Source organism: Nicotiana sylvestris, chromosome 4 (genome assembly GCF_000393655.2).
Source record: "Nicotiana sylvestris chromosome 4, ASM39365v2, whole genome shotgun sequence".
Taxonomy (NCBI): Eukaryota; Viridiplantae; Streptophyta; class Magnoliopsida; order Solanales; family Solanaceae; genus Nicotiana; species Nicotiana sylvestris.
In genome coordinates, this window is record NC_091060.1 from 48,044,062 (window position 1) to 48,068,197 (window position 24,136).

At 40.9% G+C, this 24,136-nt stretch overlaps 1 protein-coding gene across 1 annotated transcript; it reads left to right on the forward strand.

The window, feature by feature from the left end:
* The first annotated feature begins 19,125 nt into the window (after positions 1–19,125).
* Positions 19,126–24,014, forward strand: LOC104219147 (putative late blight resistance protein homolog R1B-14). Its single transcript, XM_070172831.1, has 2 exons — positions 19,126–21,500; positions 23,661–24,014. Exons 1-2 carry the CDS (start codon positions 19,680–19,682, stop codon positions 24,012–24,014), a joined length of 2,175 nt encoding a protein of 724 aa, XP_070028932.1. The 5' UTR covers positions 19,126–19,679.
* Positions 24,015–24,136: the final 122 nt, after the last annotated feature.

Below are 24,136 nucleotides of genomic sequence, written 5' to 3' on the forward strand. Positions count from 1 at the left end.
ATACAGAATAGATAGAGAGAGACTGGACCTTGAGGGCTGAAAAGAAAATAAACACACACAGTGAGGAATTTCTGGGGAAAGAGAGCTGAATAGATAAGGGAAAAGAATATAGACATACTGTGAGGAGTTTGAAAAGGAGAGCTGAAATACATGCAAAATAGATACACATAGATAGAGGGAGATTAAGGGATAGAAGGGATACAACCAATAATCAGAAACTTTCTTCCTCCTATTGTTATTGGGTTTTTCAGTTGTTTCAATTTGTTCAAACCAATTCTGATCCTCTGAAATCTCAGTTGTGTCTATTAGTTGAGTGCTTTCATTGGTTTACTACTGTTTTGATCTATCTGGAATTCTGATTCTACTCCACTGGGTGCTGCTGTTATTTGGCCATTTGTTCTCTATTGGCCATAGTTGTATCACTGCACTCGAGCTTGTTTTCTTGCTGTATCGCTTTGTCTGCTGCTATTCTGCCCTGCTGCTACTGATAGTGCTGTGATTGCTGCTGCATTTTGTTGTCATCATACTCTGCTGACTTCCCCCTTTCCTCCAATTGTCAAATATTTCCAGGTACACAACCTCTGAAACTTTGTATGGTTGAAAGTTTGAAGTTGAAGCAGAAATAGAGAAAAGAACAGTTGTTCATGTTATAACATTGGTGTTAAAAATAGGTCGAATGATATTTGGGATTGTATATTTTACTGCAAACTGCAAATACTTTGTATAAACTAGCATACATTCTGTTTGAGATGGATTGTCAGATAGCATTGTTCAATAGTAATGACAGTATGACATAGACAACATGTTTTGATTTAGTATACATTCAGTTCAGTATAACACTTGTTTGGTTTAGTTATGACTGTATAACATAGAGTCATAGGCACTTGTATGTATTTTGCCTAGACCACTGAATCAACAAAATTGTGGTACTGGGTCCGGGATAAATGTATCCCAAACAAACTCCCATGCAGTCACATTAAGAGTCTGGCTATGAATGCCAGTTCTCCTGTCAGTTCATTCGCCCAATGCAGGTTCGATACTGAGTTTCGGTATAGATTGTTTGTCTCGAAATAATGTGATGATTGTTGAGAAAAACTAATAACCATTTTTTGAGTTCACTTAGTAGTAATTCCCCTGGTAAAACAGTCGATTTCGTTTATCAATTTCAAATAGGTTAAAGTGTTAAAAAATAGAACTTGGAGGTCATTAAACATAACTCAATATATGTTGTTAGTTTGTTTGCAATCTCATTTAACGAATTAATAAGTTATCCACTCGATGAAGACAAAGCATGCGGTAACCCCCACCTTATGAACAATCAATCAGGTAATCAAACAAGTTTAGTTTCGGCAAACATAATAAGGATTCAGTCCGTATTTGTCCAAACCCGCAAAATTCGGCATCATCCTTCTCTTTAAAGATAAATGTAGTAGAAATGTAGTCATTGTAGGGTACCCTTCTTAAATAATGAGACGAGCCTCGCCGAATAAAAATGCAAACTGCGGGGCCCTCAATAATTGATCACGATAAATACTTAGAATTTGGGAGGGACTGTTTAGAGAATTCCACTACCTTCCCCAAAGATAATAACGCGTTTAGACTCTTTAGGCGCGACTTTAAGTTAAAATATATTCTCAAATTCAGGTGCACATTGATGTGACCCAAATCCAAATCTCAGCGAAGTCAAGATGTGTTGACGATCACGGGTGCATTGATTGTGACGTGGTTCGAGACGCATCTTCACGACGTTGCAATTCTATAAAAATAAATGATAATGATAAAAGCGGTTTAAACTTAATGGGAGCACGCAAGTCATAACATGTATTTAAATCAGATATTTAGCCATTATAACAATTTAAGTGACCGTGCTAGAACCACGGGATCCGAGGGTGCCTAACACCTTCCCTCGGGTCAACAGAATTCCTTACTTAGAATTTCTGGTTCGCAGACTTCATTTGGAAGAGTCGAATATTTTCCTCGATTTGGGATTAAAGATAAACCGGTGACTTGGGACACCAAAAGCCAAACTTTTCCCAAGTGGCGACTCTGAATTAAATAAATAATCCCATTTCGAATATTGTCACTTAAATTGGAAAAACTCCACCCGCGCATCTAACCCCTCGGGACGGGGCGCGCAAAAAGGAGGTGTGACAGCTGGGGCAGACTCTTTAGGGGATTTTTACAAAGGGAGACTCCGTGGGGATTTTTACAAAGGGAGATCCTGTGGGGATTTGTACAAAGGGAGACCCTGTGGGGATTTGTCGTTTTTTTTTTATTATATATTTTTTTTTGTGGGTGTGTGTGGCTTTACTTCGAATGCAACCAACATCATGATCAATCAGGACTGGACAGACGTACCACTGAAGCGGGGTATTTACTTCTTACTAAACGGAGCTCCGTGAAACCGGTCCTGCCACCTATTCTTTCCAGTATATTTGGAACTTGGGGTTAAAAATGAAAGGGATTCAAAGAAAAGTAAAACAAAGAACGGAGAAAACAAATTTAAAAGAGAAGTGTCCCTTTCGGGACAAGAAAGACTTATCTGAGGAAAACATGCTGACTTTAAATTGACATGACATGCTTTTTGGACTGGACGCCTGACCTTCACGAACTTGCATTTCCTCATGAACCAAAGTGGATCTATGTTTCCAAACCGGTGGAACTTTGCCAAGAATTTCTGAGGTGGAATCATCTTTTCGGCCGACAGAGCCCTTTGCGGGTTTTCGCTAGTCGACCTCTCTCATTTCTCTTCTTGTTGTCGCTTGATAGCACTCTTTGCGAGTTTTTACTAAACAAGCTCTCTCATTTTCGATTTCTCTACTCTCGTCGCCTCATGGTGCCCGAAGGTTTTCACCGACAAGACTCTCTCGTTTTATTTCTCTCAATTTGAATATGCCGGCCTTCAATCATGATGTCTCTCGGCTTCCCCTGCCTTTGGCGATTGATCCGAAGGACTTGTGCTTGGTAAAATAATGGTAGATGAAACTGCAACTTCTAAGCCGTTTGGTGTGCCCCGGTTTCAATTTCAGGGTAAATTGGATTTTATTTTTGGTGTGACTGAACCCTAGAGGGAGGCTGCCTACGTATCCTTTCGGAATCAAGTTAGACGTAGTTCAGGCCAATAAAAAAAAATTGTTTTTTTTTTGTAAAGTAGCCAAAGAAATGTAGCCGGCTCAAAGGGCTTGTGGAGAGAGTTGATAGTGTTTGGGTAGTGGGGATAAATCCTTCATCATCTCAAATGTGTCAAAATATCGCTGAAGTAAACTCAAACATAGTACCTTTTGACTGCATCCGCATTCACTGCTGTTTCAGGATCATTTCCTTCAATATCGCCCAGATACAATGCTCCTCTCGGCAGTATCTTCCTGATGATGTATGGGCCTTTCCAATTAGGAGCAAATTTTCCTTTCGCTTCCTGGTGATGTGGCAGAATGCGCCTCAACACCAGTTGACCCACTTCAAAATTCCTGGGTCGGACTTTCTTGTTGTAAGTACGGGTCATTCTTCGTTGGTACAACTGCCCGTGACAAACCGCAGCCATTCGTTTCTCGTCAATCAAAGTCAGCTGCTCTAATCGAGTCTTAACCCACTCGCTATCTTCAATTTCTGCTTCGACAATGGTTCGGAGCGAAGGAATTTCTATCTCTGCTGGTATCACAGCCTCGGTCCCATACACCAACAAGTAAGGGGTTGCCCCTATTGATGTGCGTACTGTAGTGCGATATCCCAACAATACAAAGGGTAACTGTTCATGCCATTGTCGGGAACTCTGGATCGTCTTCCTCAAAATCTTCTTAATGTTCTTGTTTGATGCTTCAACAGCGCCATTGGCCTTGGGCCGATAAGGAGTGGAGTTCCTATGCGTTATTTTGAACTGTTCGCATACATCCCCCATCAAGTGACTATTCAGGTTTGCCGCGTTATCTGTGATGATAGTTGCAGGAATACCGAAACGACAGATAAGATTTGAATGTACAAAATCCACCAAAGCCTTCTTATTGACTGACTTGAGAGTGACAGCTTCTACCCATTTCGTGAAGTAGTCGATAGCAACCAATATGAATCTGTGTCCATTTGAGGCTTTCGGCTCGATCGGACCAATGACGTCCATGCCCCAAGCAACAAATGGCCAAGGTACAGACATGGGATGCAGTTCTGTAGGAGGTGCATGAATCAAATCACCGTGTACCTGACACTGATGACACTTTCGAATGAAGCTAAAACAGTCTTTTTCCATGGTCATCCAGTAATAACCTACTCGAAGGATTTTCTTTGCCAAAACATACTCGTTCATGTGGGGGCCGCACACTCCTGCGTGTACTTTATGCATGATCCTTCCCGCTTCCTCGGCGTCAACACATCTTAATAAATTGAGGTCCGAGGTTATTTTATACAGTACCTCACCGCTCAAAAAGAAACCTCCTGCATGCCTCCTGATAGTCCTCTTTTGATCTACAGTAGCATGTTCGGGGTATTCTTGTGTCTTCAAGAACCTCTTGATATCATGGTACCATGGCTGTGTACGTGATCCTGCCTCGATTACATTACAGTAACTGTGTCTTTCCCTGATTTGGATTTCCAAGGGATCGACGTGGGCGTTGCCTGGGTAGGGTAACATTGAAGCTAAGGTAGCAAGTGCATCTGCTAGTTCATTGTGACACCGCGGGATATACCTGAACTCTATTGATTTGAAACGCTTGCCGAGGTCCTCCACGTGCTGTCGGTAAGGAATAAGCTTGACATCCCGAGTTTCCCATTCACCTTGGGCTTGCCGGATAATTAGGTCAGAATCCCTCATAATCAATAAATCTTCAACATCCTGATCGATCGCCATATGCATGCCCATGATGCAGGCTTCATATTCAGCTGTATTGTTTGTGCAAAAGAAACGCAGTCTAGCTGTAGCAGGATAGTGCTGACCAGAGGGTGAGATCAAAATTGCCCCGATTCCTACACCTTTGGCGTTTACGGCCCCATCAAAGAACATCTTCCAAACATGAGCGTTTTCCGAGACTACTTCTACGGTGTTTATTTCTTCATCCGGAATATAAGTACTCAACGGTTGGTATTCCTCATCAACCGGGTTTTTGGCCAAATGATCCGCTAATGCCTGGGCTTTCATTGCCGTGCGGGTGACATAGACTATGTCAAATTCAGTAAGCAAGATTTGCCACTTGGCCAGTCTTCCAGTAGGCATTGGTTTCTGAAATATGTACTTCAAAGGATCCAACCTGCTTATGAGGTAAGTAGTGTGATCTTGGAGATAATGTCTCAATTTTTGAGCAACCCACGTCAAAGCACAACACGTTCTTTCCAGCAAAGTGTACTTGGCCTCGTAGCCGGTGAATTTCTTGCTCAAGTAATAGATTGCCTGCTCCTTCTTTCCGGTTATGTCATGTTGCCCGAGGACGCAACCGAAAGAATTTTCCAAGACTGTCAGATACAAGAACAGGGGTCTCTCTGGCTTTGGCGGGACCAAAACTGGGGGATTTGAAAGATATTCTTTGATCTTGTCGAAAGCTTCTTGACATTCAACTGTCCATTTGATCGCCGCATCCTTCCTCAATAACTTGAATATGGGCTCACATGTGCTAGTCAGCTGGGCAATGAATCGACTGATATAGTTTAACCTGCCCAATAGACTCATCACGTCTTTCTTCGTTCTTGGGGGAGGTAGATCTCTGATAGATTTTATCTTTGTTGTATCTAATTTTATACCTCTCTTGCTTACTATGAAACCCAAAAGCTTGCCTGATGGGACTCCGTAGGCGCATTTGGCCGGGTTCAGCTTCAAGTCGTACTTTCTTAGTCTCTCGAAGAATTTCCTCAAGTCTTGGACATGATTGTCCCGAGTCCTGGACTTGACTATCACGTCGTCCACATACACCTCTATCTCTTGATGCATCATGTCATGAAAAATGACAGTCATGGCTCTCATGTAAGTTTCCCCAGCATTCTTCAGACCGAATGGCATAACCCGATAACAGTAAGTGCCCCAAGGTATAGTGAAGGTAGTTTTCTCGGCGTCTTCTTCATCCATCAACACCTGATGATACCCGGCTTAACAATCTACGAAAGACTGGATATCATGTTTGGCGCAATTATCAACAAGGATGTGGATGTTGGGCAATGGGAAATTGTCTTTGGGACTCGCCCTGTTCAAATCTCGATAATCCACACATACCCGAGTCTTCCCATCTTTTTTCGGCACTGGAACTACATTCGCCAACCACGTGGTGTACTGGACTACCCGAATTACTCCCGTTTTCAGCTGCTTGGTGATTTCTTCTTTAATCTTGTCACTGACATCAGTTTTGAACTTTCTTTGCTTTTGTTGAACTGGAGGACAATCAGGGTGAATTGGCAATTTATGCACCACTTGATCAACACCTAATCCTGGCATGTCATCGTATGACCAAGCAAACACATCTTTAAATTCAAAAAGGAGTTGAATTATCGCGTCTCGCGTTTTCTCGTCCGTGTGAATGCTTATTTTGGTCTCTCGGATTTCTTCAGGAGTTCCCAAATTAACCGGTTCAGTGTCATTCAGATTCGGCTTAGGTTTATTCTCAAAGTGTTCCAATTCTCGATTTATTTCCCTAAAAGCCTCTTCTTCGTCATATTCCGATTCTTCGTTCATTATTTCACAATTAAACAGCTCGTTGTGATCTAGGCGTGAAGTCCGCAAGCATGTCATATTATTTAAAGCCGCATTATTATAACTGAAAGAAAAGATAAAGGAAAAATAACAGAAATCAGAATAAAGGAAAAAATGAGAAAATACTGATTTTTATTCCTTGGAATTTGGAAGATAACAAGGTTTATATTTCAGGAATTCAAAACAAGAAACTGAAGGGAAAAACGTCCGAGTTACATCCTGGGGATAACTCGTGATGCAGGAAAGGTGGCAGGACAGGTCTACCCGGACTCCTGTCTAATTGGGAATGGCGTGGCCTCCCAGTTTCGAAGCTTGGCGTTTGGCCCCACATATAGCATCTCAGCGGTGCTTGTGCCTTCTCCTGGTTGAACCATGTGAGCTTCGTAGAGCATTCCTCTCATTGCCCCACATATCTCCTCGATCTCTTCGGTCGTGAAAACCTCATCGTCTTCTTCTTCGATGTATTTCAGTCCGACAAAAGTCTCGTATAAATCTGGCAATGGACGAGGTAGTTTCCAACCCTCATTTTTCCTCTTCCTTGCCCACTCTTCATCTTTTGGAGTGGGTTGAAAACCTATCCCAAAAGGTTTCTTGGTGGAAGGCAGGGTGATGGGTTCCGTTATTCCTTGCAACGTTCGTCCGAGCCATTTCCCTGGCCTGAATCCATGTCGGATCATTTCTTTAGCCACCATGATTGAGGTGTTGGACAAGAAAGGTTGGGGGCAAGGTCTTCCTTCTTCGTACTGCTCTGCTAGCGCAACTTCGAAAGCTTGATAAACCGTGTGCTCGCTCCATTCCCTTGCTCCAAGATATGGGATGGATGGGTCCCGATAAATAGACTGTTCGTCTTCTCCGTTGACAACAATTTCCCGATCTTCGTATTCAAACTTCACCATTTGGTGAAGAGTGGAAGGTACATCCCCTGCCGCATGAATCCAAGGTCTGCCGAGGAGAAAATTGTAAGACGTATCCATGTCAAGCACCTGGAAAGTTATTTCAAACTCCACCGGTCCTATAGTCAACACCAAGTCTATTTCCCCGAGGGTGTCTCTCTTGACGCCATCAAAAGCCCTTACGCAGACATTATTGGGGCGGATTCTTTCGGTCCCAATTTCCATTCTTTGCAGTGTGGAAAGCGGACAAATGTCAACACCTGAACCTCCATCCAACATTACTCGTTTGACGTAGTAGTCTTCGCATTTAACTGTCAGATGTAAGGCTTTGTTGTGAGCTTCTCCCTCTGGAGGTAAGTCGTTCTTGTTGAAAGAGACCTGGTTAACGGCGAAGAACCTCTCCGTCATTCGTTCCAGTTGTTCGGTTGAGGTTTCAACTGGTATGTACGCTTCGTTCAGGGTCTTGAGTAAGATCTTTTGGTGTTCGGCCGACCTCATCAGCAGAGATAGCATGGACACTTGCTCGGGGCACTTGCGTAGTTGATCCACCACTTCGTAGTCTGACATTTTCATCTTTTGGAAGAAAGCTTCCGCTTCCTCAACGCTTACAGGCTCCTTGGGTGGGAAGCATTTCCGTGTGGCGTTGTTTAACTCTTGAGTGTTCGAATACCTTCCAATGAAAGCATTCTCCGGAAGTTCTCCCGTGACTTCTCTGCCTTTGTACGTAACCAATGTTCTTTGATAGTTCCACGGTACTGTGGACGGGTCTGTCATTGGCTTCTGTGGTACGCGTCCGATAACCACTGGCTCATTCAGCTGAGGTGGTTGAATCGTCCCCCGGACCACATAGGCCCCCTTTGGTACGTACACTGGTCTTGCCCTTTTGACTTCGGATCTCTGCGGCTTCTCTGCTCGACCTCGTGGAACGTAAAGAACTTCGTTCCTCATAGGCACCATCGTTACTGTTTTTGTCTCAACCTTCTTTTCGAGCTCAACCTTGACAGCACTAGTCTTCTTTTCCCCTTTCTCTAGCTTCGGGGTGGTTTTAGGCTTTTTCCCTGCATCGACGATGGCGATTATAGCTTTTAAAGCAGGATCAAATTCTTTGTCCTCACAAATCATTCCAATCAACGGCCCGTTATTGTGGGCGGGCAAAGGATTGTTGGTCACATTTGGGACCTCTTCGTCCGTTAGTACTATCTTCCCCTGCTCTATTAAGTTCTCAACTACCCTTCTCAAAGCCCAACAATCATTTGTATCGTTCCATTCTGCTCCTGAATGATTAGCGCACCTAACACCGGCTTTGTAAGCAAGTGATGCCGGATTGTTCCTTGTCTGAGGGACTGGCTGCAGGAAACCCATCTGGACTAGCTTTGGGAACAAAGTAGAATATGGTTCACCGATGGGTGTGAAATTCCGTCTTCTAGGTGGTTCCTGAGGGCGGAAGTTATTTTGAGGGGGCTATGGATTATAGTGGTTCCGGTAGGGAGGCTGATTTCTAGGAGGTGGAGCTTGGCCTCGATTGGCTTGCTGCAGTGGATGGACATAAGGCTGGGTATTCATGACCATGTAGGGTTGAGGAGAATAAGTCACATTTTGGTGGGGGTAGTAATGTTGTGGGGTTCTTTTTGGAAAGCGGGGCCTAGGATTACGATATTCCCTCGCTTCTGATGCCGCCATGGATGTTTCTTCCTTTTTCTTTCCTCTTTCCATCCCTCCGGACCCGCTTTGGACGGCTTGGGAGGTTGCCCTTATGGCTGCTTGACTTAAGATTCTACCCGTTTTCAAACCATTCTCTACCATCTCCCCGATCTTGATTGCTTCCGCGAAAGGCTTTCCCATGGCTGACATCATATTCTGGAAATAGTCTGATTCTTGAGCCTGGAGAAAAGTAGTGACCATTTCTACTCGTCCATGGGAGGTTTTACCCTCGATGCCTGCTTGCGCCATTTAATAGCATATTCTCTGAAGCTTTCTGAAGGTTTCTTCTTCAAGTTTGACAGAGAATTTCTGTCTGGTGCAATGTCGATGTTATACTGGAATTGTCTCACAAAATCTCTGGCGAGATCATCCCATATATGCCATCGAGATATGTCTTGGTCCATATACCACTCTGAAGCCATTCCTATCAGACTTTCTCCGAAGTATGCCATCAATAATTCTTCTTTGCCGCCGGCTCCCCGCAACTGGTTGCAATACTTCTTGAGATGAGCAATGGGGTCGTCGTGCCCGTCATACTTCTCAAACTTTGGGGTTTTGAAACCCACGGGTAGGTGCACGTGAGGGAACATGCATAGATCGGTATAGGAGACACTCTTCTGTCCGCTTAAACCTTGCATGTTTTTCAAACTCTGCTCGAGGCTCCTCATCCTTTTCGCCATCTCATCTTGTTCAGCAGCTTTGGGGTTTTGATCCCGCCCAGGTGCAAACTCGTATTGAGGTTATTGAGGATGAGTGCTGGTGGTGAACCGAGTTGGTTCCAGTGAGAAGGATGGTTCTTGGAATGTGAATGAGGATGAGTCAAAATTTGGCTTGTGTGTAGCAGGTTGTGCCATGATTGGACAGGGAGGTGCAGTGAATATGTTCGTAGCTACGTCCGTTGTTGATATCTGGGTATAAGAATCAGAGGGCGATCCAGTAGAGAGGGCTGAAATGGCTGAGTACCCGAATGGGGTAGCTGGATAGTTTATGGGGACGTTGGAAGTCCCACTTGTCCTGGAGAACAACTCAGGGAACCCAGGGATTACACTCGGTGGCTCTTTTTCGTTATTCCAGTCATCCAACATTTCCAACATGCGGAGCCGCAGGATTCTGTTTTCCTCAGCAGTTGCTGACTCGGGCGTCAGGACGGCCGAGATTGAACTCTCCTCGGAAACAGGAATTGTCGGCAAAAGAATTTTTGAAGACATCTTTATGCTTCCCTTTGATCTTGTGAAGTAAGTGTGAATACTCCCTCTCGACTTAACAACGGGTAACTGAACACTTCCTTTCGACCTTGTGAAGTATGAATGTGAGGCCAGACCTCCACCGAACCAAACAACCTTTTCTAAAAACCTGGATAACTCAGCAGCAAGCAAACGGTTAGTTTGAAACAAATAACAAATAGGTAATCGCACGTTGGGGCGTGATGCACCTATACAGTTAAGTGAATTTCTACATGTTTGCAACGAAGACATGCGTCATTCCGACTTCTCTTTAGGCTTTCCTTTATTTATTATTATTTTATTATTTCCTATTATTATCATTTTCGTTATTTGCAGTTAAAAATGTGACCGGATTCGATGAGGATTGCCTACGTATCACGAAGCCGCGTGAATCAAATCATTACGTAGTTCAAAATAGATGAGTGTAAAAGAAGCAAACATTTTATTACTGAAACAATCTATTACAAACTAACATTTTCGAAAAAAAGAAAATAACAAGCCTTGAAATAAGTACAGACTCAACAGACTAATACACCTTGATGCAAAAGACGGACCGACTCGACCTATGAATACATTAAGGTTCCGAGAATTGGCGCCCGCGGGGCATCATTCGGCCTTGCCGCGGTCTTAGGTGTGAGGTCCCTTTCAAGTTGTTCCAGCTCATGCATGGTCTGCTTGACATAAATCATCACTGCCGAGAGAACGGTAATGCTGTCATGTTTTCACATCGTAGACACCTTCTGATGATGGCATGGGCAATGGTCTTAATCTTATCCCTGGTTTGCCTTCTTTCTTTGAGTAGGTGCTCTATTTGATCCTTACGGGCTGTCATAACCCGATAATCCTGGAGGCATTGATTTTGCCACTGCTGAATTTCTACTTCCATCTGAGCTAAAAGCTTGCGGCAATGTCTATTTTCAACTCCAAGGGTTCGGGTTTGCTCAAACGCTCTGTCCACCTTTTCCTTCAGATTGGCAATGGTTCGCTCATGATCCCTTTCCAACTGTCGCAGGTGCCGGTTACGCTTTTCTGTCCTTCTTTCCCAGTGTACTTAGAGCCCTGCTATGGTAGTTTCTGACTCACTCCGGCACTCCCCAATCTCTATCCTTAAAGCTTTTATCAATCGTTCATCCGACCGGCTCCTTTGCTGATTATCAGCATCTATCCTTATCTGTTTGATCTGGGCCCTGAGCATCTCGTTTTCCTGGGTCAACCTGTTCTTTTCTCCCAGATCGGTAGCAACTTGCACGTTGTGCTCATATTTCAGACCTTTAACTTGTTGCTTCAACTTGCTGATTTCGGCTTGATAGCCTCTTTCTTTTGCTAACCAATCCCACTGCCTTTGCGACGACTCGGCGAAATTCAGGATGTGAGGTCTTTTAGCCGGCTTTTCGTGTTCAAGTTCTCTTCTGTACTATGCAAGGTAACCTGGCTCCATTTCACCTTTGGCCCGATCCTGCACACAAGTATCTGCTTTCAAATATTGACATTCATTCCAGATCTGGCGGATTTTTGCTTCAGGAAATTGTCCGTCGGGGTTTATCTCAATTGTTTGAGCACTAAGATCTTCCTCGTGTGGTACTATCTGGCATCTTCTGAGTTATCTCAAGACTCGGCAGGGCGGGTAAGGTTGAATGCTCTTAAGTCTCATCAGTAGGAAATGAGTTCTAGTTGCTGGCATATACATGACCTCATCAACAGGCAACCATCCCAGTGTCCACTGTATTTGGCTGGCAGTGAGAGTCTGAAAGAATGAAGTTCATGCCATAACTCCTTTGGGCAGACTGACCTCCTTGGTTCTCGTGTAAAACTCTTCTATGCAAGTTTTCTTTGAGGAACCATGGCTCAAAAGCTCGGAACGATGGCAGAGATGTTCAGTCATCCATATTTGTAGCAGCAAGTTACACCCTTCGAAGAAATCCCCCCCCCGGCTTTGTAGGCTGTGAGAGCTCGAAAGATATCGGATACCACCATAGGCGCGAGAGTGCTGTCATTCTGAGTGAGCAAAGTACTGACGACCCCGGATATTTTCAGATCAATATTTCCATCTTTCCTCGGAAATAACAGAAGGCCCAAAAATGCTATCATGAAAGCCACCCGTCTGTGCTCATCCCACTTCTGACGACTACCTTTGCTGCATAGCTTGTTAATCGGATTGTTGAATCCTCCTACATGACCATACCTGTCGTATATGAAGCATGGATTACAAAAACCGGCGGCCAAATCTGGGTTATGGACCGTCCTGGGTATTTTTAATGAGTCTAGAAATCGATGCACCGTGACAGCTCTTGGGGCAACCAGGTATTTTTGCCTTAATGGAAGTTCAGTATTTCCGATGTACCCAGCCATTTCCTCCAGAGTCGGGGTGAGTTCAAAATCGGAGAAGTGGAAAACATTGTGCGTTGGGTCCCAGTAGGTGACCAAAGCTCTTATGATATCTCCCCGAGGATGGATTTCCAATAAACCCGTGAGACCTTTCAGATATTTCTTGACCTCATCTTGCCCTTCAGCACCTAGATCATTCCACCATAGCTATAACTTGACAGGGATTTCAGTCATTATCGAAAAGTGTTCATTTTACATTGTGCTCATCCTGCACATTTATTAAGGTGACTTTAAGCAAAATGATTTGACTCAAAAATATTTTGACTATATTTTTTTAAAAAAAGAAGATTCGATTTTCGAACACGGCCTTTCAGCACTTCGGGGATGAAGATTTTAAGGCTGTGAGGATCAACCGATCAAAAACTCTAAAAGATGACCGAAAGTGGCCGTTTATGCAAAATCAGCCTTCCGCCGTCCCTTTCGGGAACATTTGGCTATTTTTGACAAAAACAATCACTTGATTTATTTATGACTCTCTTTTTTAGTAATGAACCAACATGGGGAACACGGCCTCACAGAGCCTCGGGGACGAGGATCCTAAGGCTGTTGGGCAATTTTGTCAAAAAAATAAAAATGACCAATAATGGCCGTTTGTGCAAAGTCAGCCTTCCGGCGTCCCGTTCGGAAACATTTGGCTATCCTTGACCAAACGGCATTACCCGACTCATTCATGACGAAATTAAAATTCTAACATTTTGGCTATTTTGAAAAGGGGAGGTTGGACCCGATGAGGGTTGCCTACGTATCTCGCACCCTGTGAGAATCAAACCGGCGTAGTTCGGGCCGATCAGGCGTAGAGTAAATAAACTAAACCCCTTCTGAATACAATCTTTTAAAGAAAAAATATTTTTCTGGATTTTTTATATTTTGTTTTGTTTTTTTTTATTCTTGAAAAGAGATGAAGACTAAAGAAATATTTTTTCTTTGAACTTTTTTTTTACCCCTTTTTTTTTTTTGAAATTTCGAAAAATCTTTTGAGGAAGTATTTGGACTATTAGTCTGAATTTATAAAAGAGATACTACAAAAGAAACAACATTCTTTTGAATTTTGAATTTTCCCTTATTTTTACTTTTAAATAAGTATGTATATATTTTTGGATTTTGAAGTGATTAACAGAAAAAAAAATTTATATATATATGTTTCTTTTTTTTTTAATAAATCAAACCAAAAGACAAACTTTGTTTTCATTTTTTTTAAGAGAATTCCGGCGAGGTTTTGACACTACTTGGACATTGGTTTTATTTTTCCAAAAATAAGTAATTATCTCCCTACGCTGCTATTTTCTTTTAAATTTTTTTTTTTAGAAACCGGTCAGCATGCAGAACTGAAGCAAATAAATGTGCAAAACAAACGGGATGCAGCAAGATGGTCTTTTCATTTCAGGTTGCATGTCCTAGACGAACTCAACCCCTATGTTGAGTCCCCTATGTCAAATGCAACATGATGCAAATAAACGTTCCTACTAGGGATCCGGCATGAGGTTTTGTTATACTAGGTTTATAACCTGGGTATATGTTCTAGACTGTGTACCCGAGCGGACAACTCGAGTCGAGGAGGGGGCTACGTACCGGGGACCCGCGAGATCGTCCGGCTTTGTAACTTGTTCGGCCTTTTTCTTATTTCAGGTATTGACACTAACAGAATAGGGAGTTTCGACCAGCGAGCTTCTCCCCGGAGGTAAGAAGAGAAGGGTTTCAACACAGTTTATATGCAGTTCAGATAATATCAAAGCGGTAAAAACAACATTTAGCATGTTATGCCGAAACATGTAATAAATATCAGATAATAAAGCCAAATATAACAATTATTCTAAGCTCGAATTCTTGAACCCTGAACCAGTGGTTCTGGGTAGCCAATCCCCAGCAGAGTCGCCAGAGCTGTCACACCTCCTTTTTGCACACCCGCCCCGAAGGGTAAAATGCGCGAGGGAGTTTTTCCCATTTAAGTGACAATATTCGAAAGGGGATTATTTATTTAATTCAGAGTCGTCACTTGGGAAAGGTTTGGCTTTTGGTGACCCAAGTCACCGGTTTATCTTGAATCCCAATTCGAGGAAAATATTCGACTTTCCAAATGAAGTCTGCGAACTAGAAATTCTAAGTAAGGAATTCTGTTGACCCGAGGGAAGGTGTTAGGCACCCCCGAATCCCGTGGTTCTAGCACGGTCGCTTAAATTGTTATAATGGCTAAATATCTTATTTTAATACATGTTATGACTTATGTGCTTTCATTAAGTTTAAACCGCTTTTATTATTATTATTTTTTAATAGAATTGCAACGTCATGAAAATGCATCTCAAACCATGTCGCAATCAATGCACCCGTGGTTGTTAACACATTCCGACTTCGTTGAGATTTGGGTTTGGGTCACATAAATGCGCACCCTAATTTAGGAAAGTGATATTATTAAAAACGTACCTAAAGAGACTAACATGTTATTATCTTTGAGGAAGGCCGTGAAATTTGCTTAAACGGCTCATCCCAAATTCTAAGTATTTTTAATAAAAACATTTATGAGGGCCCGCAGTTTGTGCATTTTATTTGGCGAGGCTCGTATCATCTTACGAAAGGATAAACCTACAATGGCTACACTCTTTCTATTATGCTCGTCTCTAAGAAATGGAAGAAAGAAAAATACATACTAATTGGACTACATGCTTGGCCAAACACGGATTCTTGTTAATTATCTGATTAATTATTTACGAGGCGGGAGTTGTTTCTTGCCTCATTCCATGGGTGAACATGCTTTTAATTTTCTAAAGGAGATTAACATACAAGATTAATGAAAATGCTAAACTTACGCTAAATGTTCTTCAAGTTCGAATTTAAACTAACTTATTTAAACTAGATTAATGGAGTCAACTACTAGAAACTGCTACTAATGGGATTCGAACATGGTTCTATAGACTGCCTACCAGAATCGGATTTAATAAAGTTAGCTGAAATGATGAAAAAGAAACTATATTACATTTGGCAAGATTAGAAACAATACCTTATGTACAAAATATAACTAAAGATGAAGTCTAGTTATTGATATACCAACTACTCGTGCATTTTACAAATTGCATAATTATCATACATACAACTGAACCACTATAAATCACAGTACCTAAACAACTAAGTTTCAATTAAGTACGAAACTACCTAATGTGTTTCCTGTTGAGTCACAACCTAAAGAACTACACAAATCTACTAATACTCTATAAGACTATTGGTACAACACCAAACGATTGAAAATTCTTTGCGCCTTTCATTTCACACCCATTGTTATTATTACATCAGCGTAAAGCTTAAGTGTGTACCTGAATATTGGACACAAGAGGAGACAGGGGTAAGCAGGAGCAATAGCAACAAGAGAATGGCAGCAGCGAACAGCAATAGTAACGAACAAACAGAATACACCCCAGTGGATAGAACCAGAATTATCTCAATGAAGCAGTACTCAAATATCCAAACAAAACAAAATTTCGGAGGTTCAGTTGAGATCGGGCAGAAAATAAATGGATCCGCAATAACAGTGGAACAAAGTTTCTGATCTTCGGACACTCAAGGAAAGAAACTCAAGTTTCGAATAGAACAAAACAGTTGATGCTGATTTCAAACAGAAAAAGTGAGTAAAAGTAGAATTTTCAGCTTCTTCTTTGTTCTCAAATCTCTTTTGGTCCTAAAACCCCTTTTCCTTTCCAGTTCTTTTTCTCTCCTACCTTTCTGATTTCAGAACTCTCCCTCCTCTATCTTTTTTTCTGAGCTCTTAACCTCTCTTTTCTCTGAACTCCTCACTGTCCCCTTTATAGAAGGAAGAAACTGCCTTTAAAGACAGGTTGCCCAGGGCTTAAAATAAACCTTAAAGGCTGTCATCTCCACTTAGGATTGTCTAGGCATGGGGTTTCTTCTACTTTAAACTGCTGAAATTCAGAAAAGCAGTGGATACCTTGTTGTACAGCAGGTTCCACTACCATTCTCATGTGCATCTTCAGCCTTTTTATTATTAAACTCAGTTTACACCTGACTCCTCATCTGTAAAGATGTCAGCCAAGGTGTGTTTGCACTATGGATTATTCTAAAGGTTCAACCCACACTCAAACTGGCAGTCCACTTGACTTAAATTCTGAGATTTCATTAAAATTACAGCTATAACCAATGCTACTGTGGTTTCTGATTCAACTTAAAAGGCCAACACACTATGTAATCAATTCTCAACTGATTCGAATAAAATTAAACCAACAGGAGTCAAATTACTATCAATCCAAACTGATACTATTTGACGACATGTATCGAATCAACTGCGTGAATTACAATGCGCACATTCAATTCATACCAAATGAATCAGGATCGAATAGTACTAACAGGAGGTGCGAATTGTACTATCAAAACAAACTTAAACCTGAAACTAACTAATCGACCAAATTCATTTTCAATCGATTGTATAGTTTAACACACATACACCGAATCAGTTAAAATAGAGAAAAACTTGACCAAATAAAGGTCCAGGCAAGGTGGACAGAACAGTCGACACAAAACAAATCCACTACCATTTAAACACATGAACAAACATTAAGCAAAACAAACAACAGAACTGGCAAGGAAAAGAAGAAGAAAATACTTTAAAGAATTGAAAATCAGATGACCATGTCTCGAATTTTGACTCGAACCTCTTTTGGGGTTGAACGGACTTTAATCGAAGTGTTCTCAACTGAGAATACTTCGATTAAAATCTATTAGACCTCAAACTTCTTGTTTAAACGGACAAAAACTCAGATTCTGGACTTCTAGGGTTCCTAGGGCAGATTTGGGATTCAAGTTTTTCTGGTTAGATTCGGACCAAACCAAGCCTGGTTTGGTCACGAGGGAGGTCAGGGGAGTGCTTGGCATGGATTTGGGGGGTTTTGGCATGGGTTAGGGTCCGGCTCGAATCTTCAAATGAAGATTCGAGACGGTGGGGGAAGATTCGAGACCTACGGTTAGTAGATCTGTGTTCAGGGGGTCGAGGTGGCCTAGGGGTATTAGTCTGGGGGTCACCGGCGTTGTTGCCGCCGGGTTTACAGTGAGGGGAAAGGGGGGTGGCGCTAGGGTTTCGTGGGGTTTGGGTCTGGTGAGGGAGACGACTCAAGGGAGGGGGGGTTTGGCTTAGGGCGCAGGGTGAAGGGGGAGGTTTATATACGGGACGGGGGTTGGATTTTTGGCCGTTGGATCATTGGTGATCAACGGCTTTGATCTCTTAACTTAAAGAGACGACGTCGTTTGGACTAGTGACAGGCCTGACCTGGACCGTTGGATCTGTTTGACCAACGGTTCAGATGGAGGGTGCCAAAAACGGTGTCGTTTCCTTTTGCGTCTGGGACCGGACTGGGTTAATGAGTTTGGGCCTGATTTTTGGGTCTGAAACTGGCCCAATTCTGATTTATCCTATAAAAACCAATTCTTTTCTTCTTTTGATTTCTAATTCACACAAAATTACTAACTAAATTGTAAAAATCAAAATAAAACCATACATATATTAATTAATACTCAAACAAACAGTTATCACTCACATTAAACATTTAATTAAAATAAAATCACTCAATGACAACAAGTAGAATAAAAAATGCATATTTTGTGATTTTCCTTTTAATAACCAAATTATGGTTTGATTAATTCCTAATAGTAGAATGACATCCTAAACTCAACATGTGACGTATATATTTTTTGTATTTTGTTCGACGATACTAAACAATCACAAACAACACTACAAATAACTGCCAAAAGTGCCACGTAAACTCCAAAAATTGTACAACAAAACCATTTGTTTTATCTTTTTAATTTCTTTTGGAGTAATTGTCGTGTAAACAAAAATCACGTGCTCACAGCAATAAACCTTAAAAGGTATCTATAAAATATAATTTTTTTAAATGATATTTATTTAAAATAAATAAAGTGTTATTTGCTACAGGAGTTAAAAATTCCATTTTTGGTTACTACAATTAGACTCCCACTTACTAGTCAGAAGTTTTAAACATGTTCAAGTTGGTTGTTTGAGGTGCAGCGTATTACAATGTCGTAAGTAACGAGTATTGAGCTGAGCGGACAATAATTTAATAATTTTAATTTTTTGTTTGGTTAAATGTTTACAAATTAGAAATCATTAATGAAATCAAGATTCCTGTGTAAACTTGTATAAACTCTCAATCTCATATGGGTAGCACGAGTTCATGAACTTACAGACCCTTAAATTACGCTCTCGTGCTTCTTAAAGAAACCCACAAGTAAATCCAATAAAAAAATACTACTTGGTTTGTGGGGCGGAGTAAGAAACATTTATGCATTTTCCTAAGTATTTGCTGATATAACTTCACTGAAAAGCACCGAAACAGATCTGGCGAGAGAGACAAAGATGGCTTATGCTGTTATAACTTCACTAATGACAACTCTTGAGCAAGTCCTGCAATTCAATCCAACTTTGATTCCTGAAAATATTCGGGGACCCCTTGATTCTCTCTATGAAACACTGGTTTTCTTGCAAACTTTCCTTGTGGATATTGGAAATCGGATCAATGATCAAGAATGGTTGACTTTTTTGGAGAGAAAGATTAGAGATGCAGCTTATAAAGCAGAAGATACTGTTGATTTGTGCTTAAGAAGTATCCAAGTGGCTAACACTAAAAATGATAAAAACAATGCTCGTTGTAACCTTTATGACGAGTTGAAGCAAATAGCAAATGTAATGGATTCAATACAAGGAGAGGTGATGAAGTTCAAGAATGACCACCTACACATCAAAGAACAGCCAGCAACAACTTCTCGTCTAGGGATGTTTTGGATGAGGAAATTACTCTCATTGGCATGGAGGATGACTTCAACGACATAAGAGATCGACTCATTGGGCAAGCGCGGGAGCTTAATATTGTTTCAATTGTTGGCATGGGCGGTATGGGTAAGACAACTCTTGCCAGGCAAGTTTTTAGCAATCCATCAGTATTATTTCGTTTTGATGTTTCTTCATGGGTTACTATTTCTCAAGAATATGAAGCAAGAGAAATTCTTATAAATGTTTTAAGCTTTGGTACTTCTGATGTGACTGCAGTATATCATGACAAGAGCTATGACCAATTATTAGAGCACTTATATAGAAAATTAAAAGGCAAAAGATATTTGATAGTTATGGATGATTTATGGAGTATAGAGGCCTGGGACCTAGTTAAAAGATCATTTCCTGATGATAATAATGGAAGTCGAATCATGATAACTACTAGGCTTCTAGAAGTAGCTGATTGTGCTGGTAATGGTTGCCCTCCCCATCACATGCCTTTCCTTAATTTTGAAGATGGTTGGACTTTGCTGTCTGACAAGGTATTTGGAAAGGAAGACTGTCCTCCTCAGTTGGAGGAAATAGGGAAGCAGATGGCAAAACATTGTCAAGGATTACCCCTCTCGCTTGTTGTCATTGGTGGGCTTCTCTCCAAAATGAATAGGACATATGAAGATTGGAAAAAAGTTGCTGAAAATGTGGTTTCACATGTAGGTTCCACCACTGAGCATTGTTTAGCAATATTGTCGTTGAGTTACAACTGGTTGCCTCCTAGCTTAAAAGCGTGCTTTCTTTATACGGGAGCTTTCCTCGAAGATGCAGAGATTCCTGCAGATAAGTTGATTAGAATTTGGGTTGCTGAGGGTTTTCTAAACACAAAGAGTGATAAAATGTTGGAAGAGGTAGCGGAAGAGTCTTTAGAGGATCTCGTTAGTAGAAGTTTGATTTTGGCTAGTAGACAGCGAGCCAATGGTAAATTAAGAACTTGCACAATTCATGACCTCCTTCGACAATTATGCTTGAAAGAAGGAAAAGCTGAGAAGTTTTTTAATATCATAACTAAATGTTTTGATGTGTCCTCTGAAGGTATGGAGATTGAACGCAAAATGTGTTTGAATCCAGATGCTTTAAATAACCAGAATCTTGACTTGGAGAAAGGTAATTTGAATTCTGTTCGGGCAATCTTATGCCTGGGTGTATCCCATACATTTTACCTTGACTATCTGTGCTGCAAAATAGTAGATTCTCGTTTTCAACTGCTAAGGATATTGGATGTAGAATGTATTCGCTTTTCAAGTTTTCCTTGTGACATAACACAGCTAATACACTTGAGATACGTTGCCTGTACTACTGGTACCAATGTTCCCGCATCAATATCCAATCTGTGGAATCTACAGACGCTGATTGTTCATCCAGTTGGAGATGAATTATCCCTGCCATCGGAAATTTGGAAGATGTCAAGTTTGAGATACATCTATTATGGGGGAATGTATGTGCATGCTCCTCCAAAGGAAGAAAATATTTTGGGTCTTCAGAACTTGGAAACACTTGATTCAATACCCGCTGCAAATTCCAACTGGATAGAAGTTCTTACAGCAGCCCCTAAAATAAAGAAGCTGGGAGTATTGATCCATCCAGATAATCATGAATGGTCTAAGCTTATTGATAGTCTGATTTGCTTAGCTGATCTCCAGAAGCTAAGAATTCAGCTAGCAATTCCCTCTTCCGTAGAGTTTTTCCAAATGCTGCCTGGTCTGCTATGGGAAGTTTTTGTAACACTCCTCAAATTTATAATAGTTTCAAGATACACTAATTATAGAATTAAATTATTATTATTATTATTTTTCTTGTTAATAGTGAATATATATATATATATACACACACACTCATAAATAATTGGATATACAATTAGGAAAATATTATTATTTATTAAAGGTGAGTATCATTAATTATTAGTTACAAAAAAAAGAAAAAGGGAAAAGGGCCTAAAAAAAACCCATAAAATGGGCACTTAAAGACAAAGGCTCTTGAAGCCTTAACCAAAAAACTTCCATCGTGAAAAACATAAAGCAGAGGCCACGAAAAAAAAAAAACCGAGCACGCAGGCAACGAAAAATACTAGGGTTCTTCACAACTCACTTATTCTTGAACTCAGGTATGTAAAATCCCTTATTGTCAATTACCCTACAGTAGTAATAGGTAAGAATTGAATAGCTAAATCCCTTCTTCCTCTATATCATCAATAAATTTCATAATTAGGTGTAGTACTTTAAAATTGATCAAAATACACCGGTTGTTGTAGAATCGATTGTTTGACTGGTGTCGATTGGACTGGGGTCTACGTATTGGCTCAAGGAGTTTTGAGGTGAGTTGATATAACCCTTTACTAAAGTGGTTTAACTCACAAAAGCACGCATACAAGGTGTTTGATGAATTGCTTAAAAGAGTTTATCTTTATTTAATTAGAGCGAGTGAGTACCCATTAATGTAGAATTTGTTCTAGCAAAAGTTTAGATGATCTATTACGCTATATGTGCTTAAATTTTCAGATTTTTGTGTTGTTCTTATATGCTATTTTCATGTTGAAAATTATGAAGAAGAGAATCTTTGAACATAATTTTATATGTTTATTTCATTCTTATGACATGCTTTACATTTAAGGACACCAATATGAGCATGTACATAATGTTCTATAAAGAAAAGATTTAGACTTGAAAAGTCACAAGAAGAAGTTTTAGAAAGAAAAAGATTTTTGGGGAGTATCCTTTATTCTGAGAAGGGGTCACCGTCCAGGCCGAGGGTCCTGACCAAGGCATTGACTTCCTGAAACTACTTGTGCCAAAGTAGGGAGCATACGAGCCGAGGGTCTCGTTGCTGAGAATTTACTTAGCCATGCTAAGGTATGATACATGAGCGCTGAGAACCATGAAGCGAGTGGCACATCGTGGATTGGGCCTATTTGATCAGGTTGGGATCGAACCCGTGCCGATCACACGGTGACTGAGACAGAATTAAGTCAGGATAGTTGGAACTCCCAAAGTATAAAGTGAAGTATTTTTTTTCAAAGAAAGAAAAAGGAAAAGAATTTCTTTTAGAATATTCATAAATTGCTATTATGCAATTATTTTAGAATTATTCTTATAAGCTTTATGTTTTACATGCATTTTGTTATTAAAGTTTCTCCCCCTGTTTTTGAGACTCACTGAGTACAGTGGATGGTACTGACGTTCTCTTTTAGGAACCTACGTTGGTCTGTGGTAAAACGTAGGAACTGGATTTGCAGGCGAGCAGGTTACGAGTTAGGATTTCCTTCCCTTCCAGTGATATTGGTGAGCTCCGCTTTTGTTCGTGGAGTATTCTTAGAGTCATTTTCATTTAGCCATTTCTTTGTTTATTTAGAGACCTGGCCAGGAAATCTCATGTCTTGAGCAGTGCGTCAGTTTATCAGTAGATGCTTCATAGACATAGTCAATGGGTTAAGATTTAGATGTTTTTTTATTATAATAACTTAGCATAAATTTGGTAGTTAGTACGTATAAAGTTTTGGAGTTGATTTATTTAAATATTTACATTAATCAAAAGTATTTGGTTGGAGTATTAACTTGTTGCATATAAAGTTTGAAGTTATAATAGATTTGATCAACAGAGATGGTTCGCTCGGTCAGGTTTAGTGATCGAGTGCCGGTCCCGGCTTGTTTAGAAAATGGGTCGTGACAAACTTGGTATCAGAGCCAGGTTTATGGAGTCCTAGGGGTCTATGAAGCCGTGTTAGTAGAGTCTTGTTTATGTGTATGAAGCGCGCCATACTTATAAACAGGAGGCTACAAGCATTTAGGAAAAATATTTTTTTTCATACTTTAGATCGTGCAGTAGAGCCTACCTCTAAGAAATTATCTTATGTATTCTTTTCTCCTAAACTCGCAGAAATGGCTCGTACTTGCAACTCTGACACCGACACTCCGGATGCTGCTCAAGAAACTATTGCTACTATTGTGGCTCAAGGCATAACTTAAAAGGCTCGAACTCAGAAAAGGAAGGGTAAATCCACAAGGGGGGTTCAAGTACCCCAGGTTAAACATGAAGAAGGGGTGGAGCATGATGAGCAAGTACCTCAGGATCCAACGCCAACCCCAACAGCAGCTCCGACTCAAACAACTATATCCCCAGAGGTGGGTCAGATGTTCAATGCAGTCAACAGTGCTATGGAGATGTTTAAGGCCTTTATGGCCAACCAGAATGAGAAAAGAGATAAGATTCCACCTCAAACAAATAGGCAGAACAATTCTGAGCCCTCAAGAGTGAATGAATTTCTGAAGTTGAGTCCTCAAGTGTTCCATGGTTCTATAGTTGATGAAGATCCAATGTTATAGATGGAGGGTGTTAAGAAAGCCCTCCGAGTGATGAAAGTATTTGATGACAAAGCTGTGGAGCTGGCTGCTTACCAGCTTAGAGATGTGGCTGGCGCTTGGTTTGAGATGTGGGAAAAAGAGAG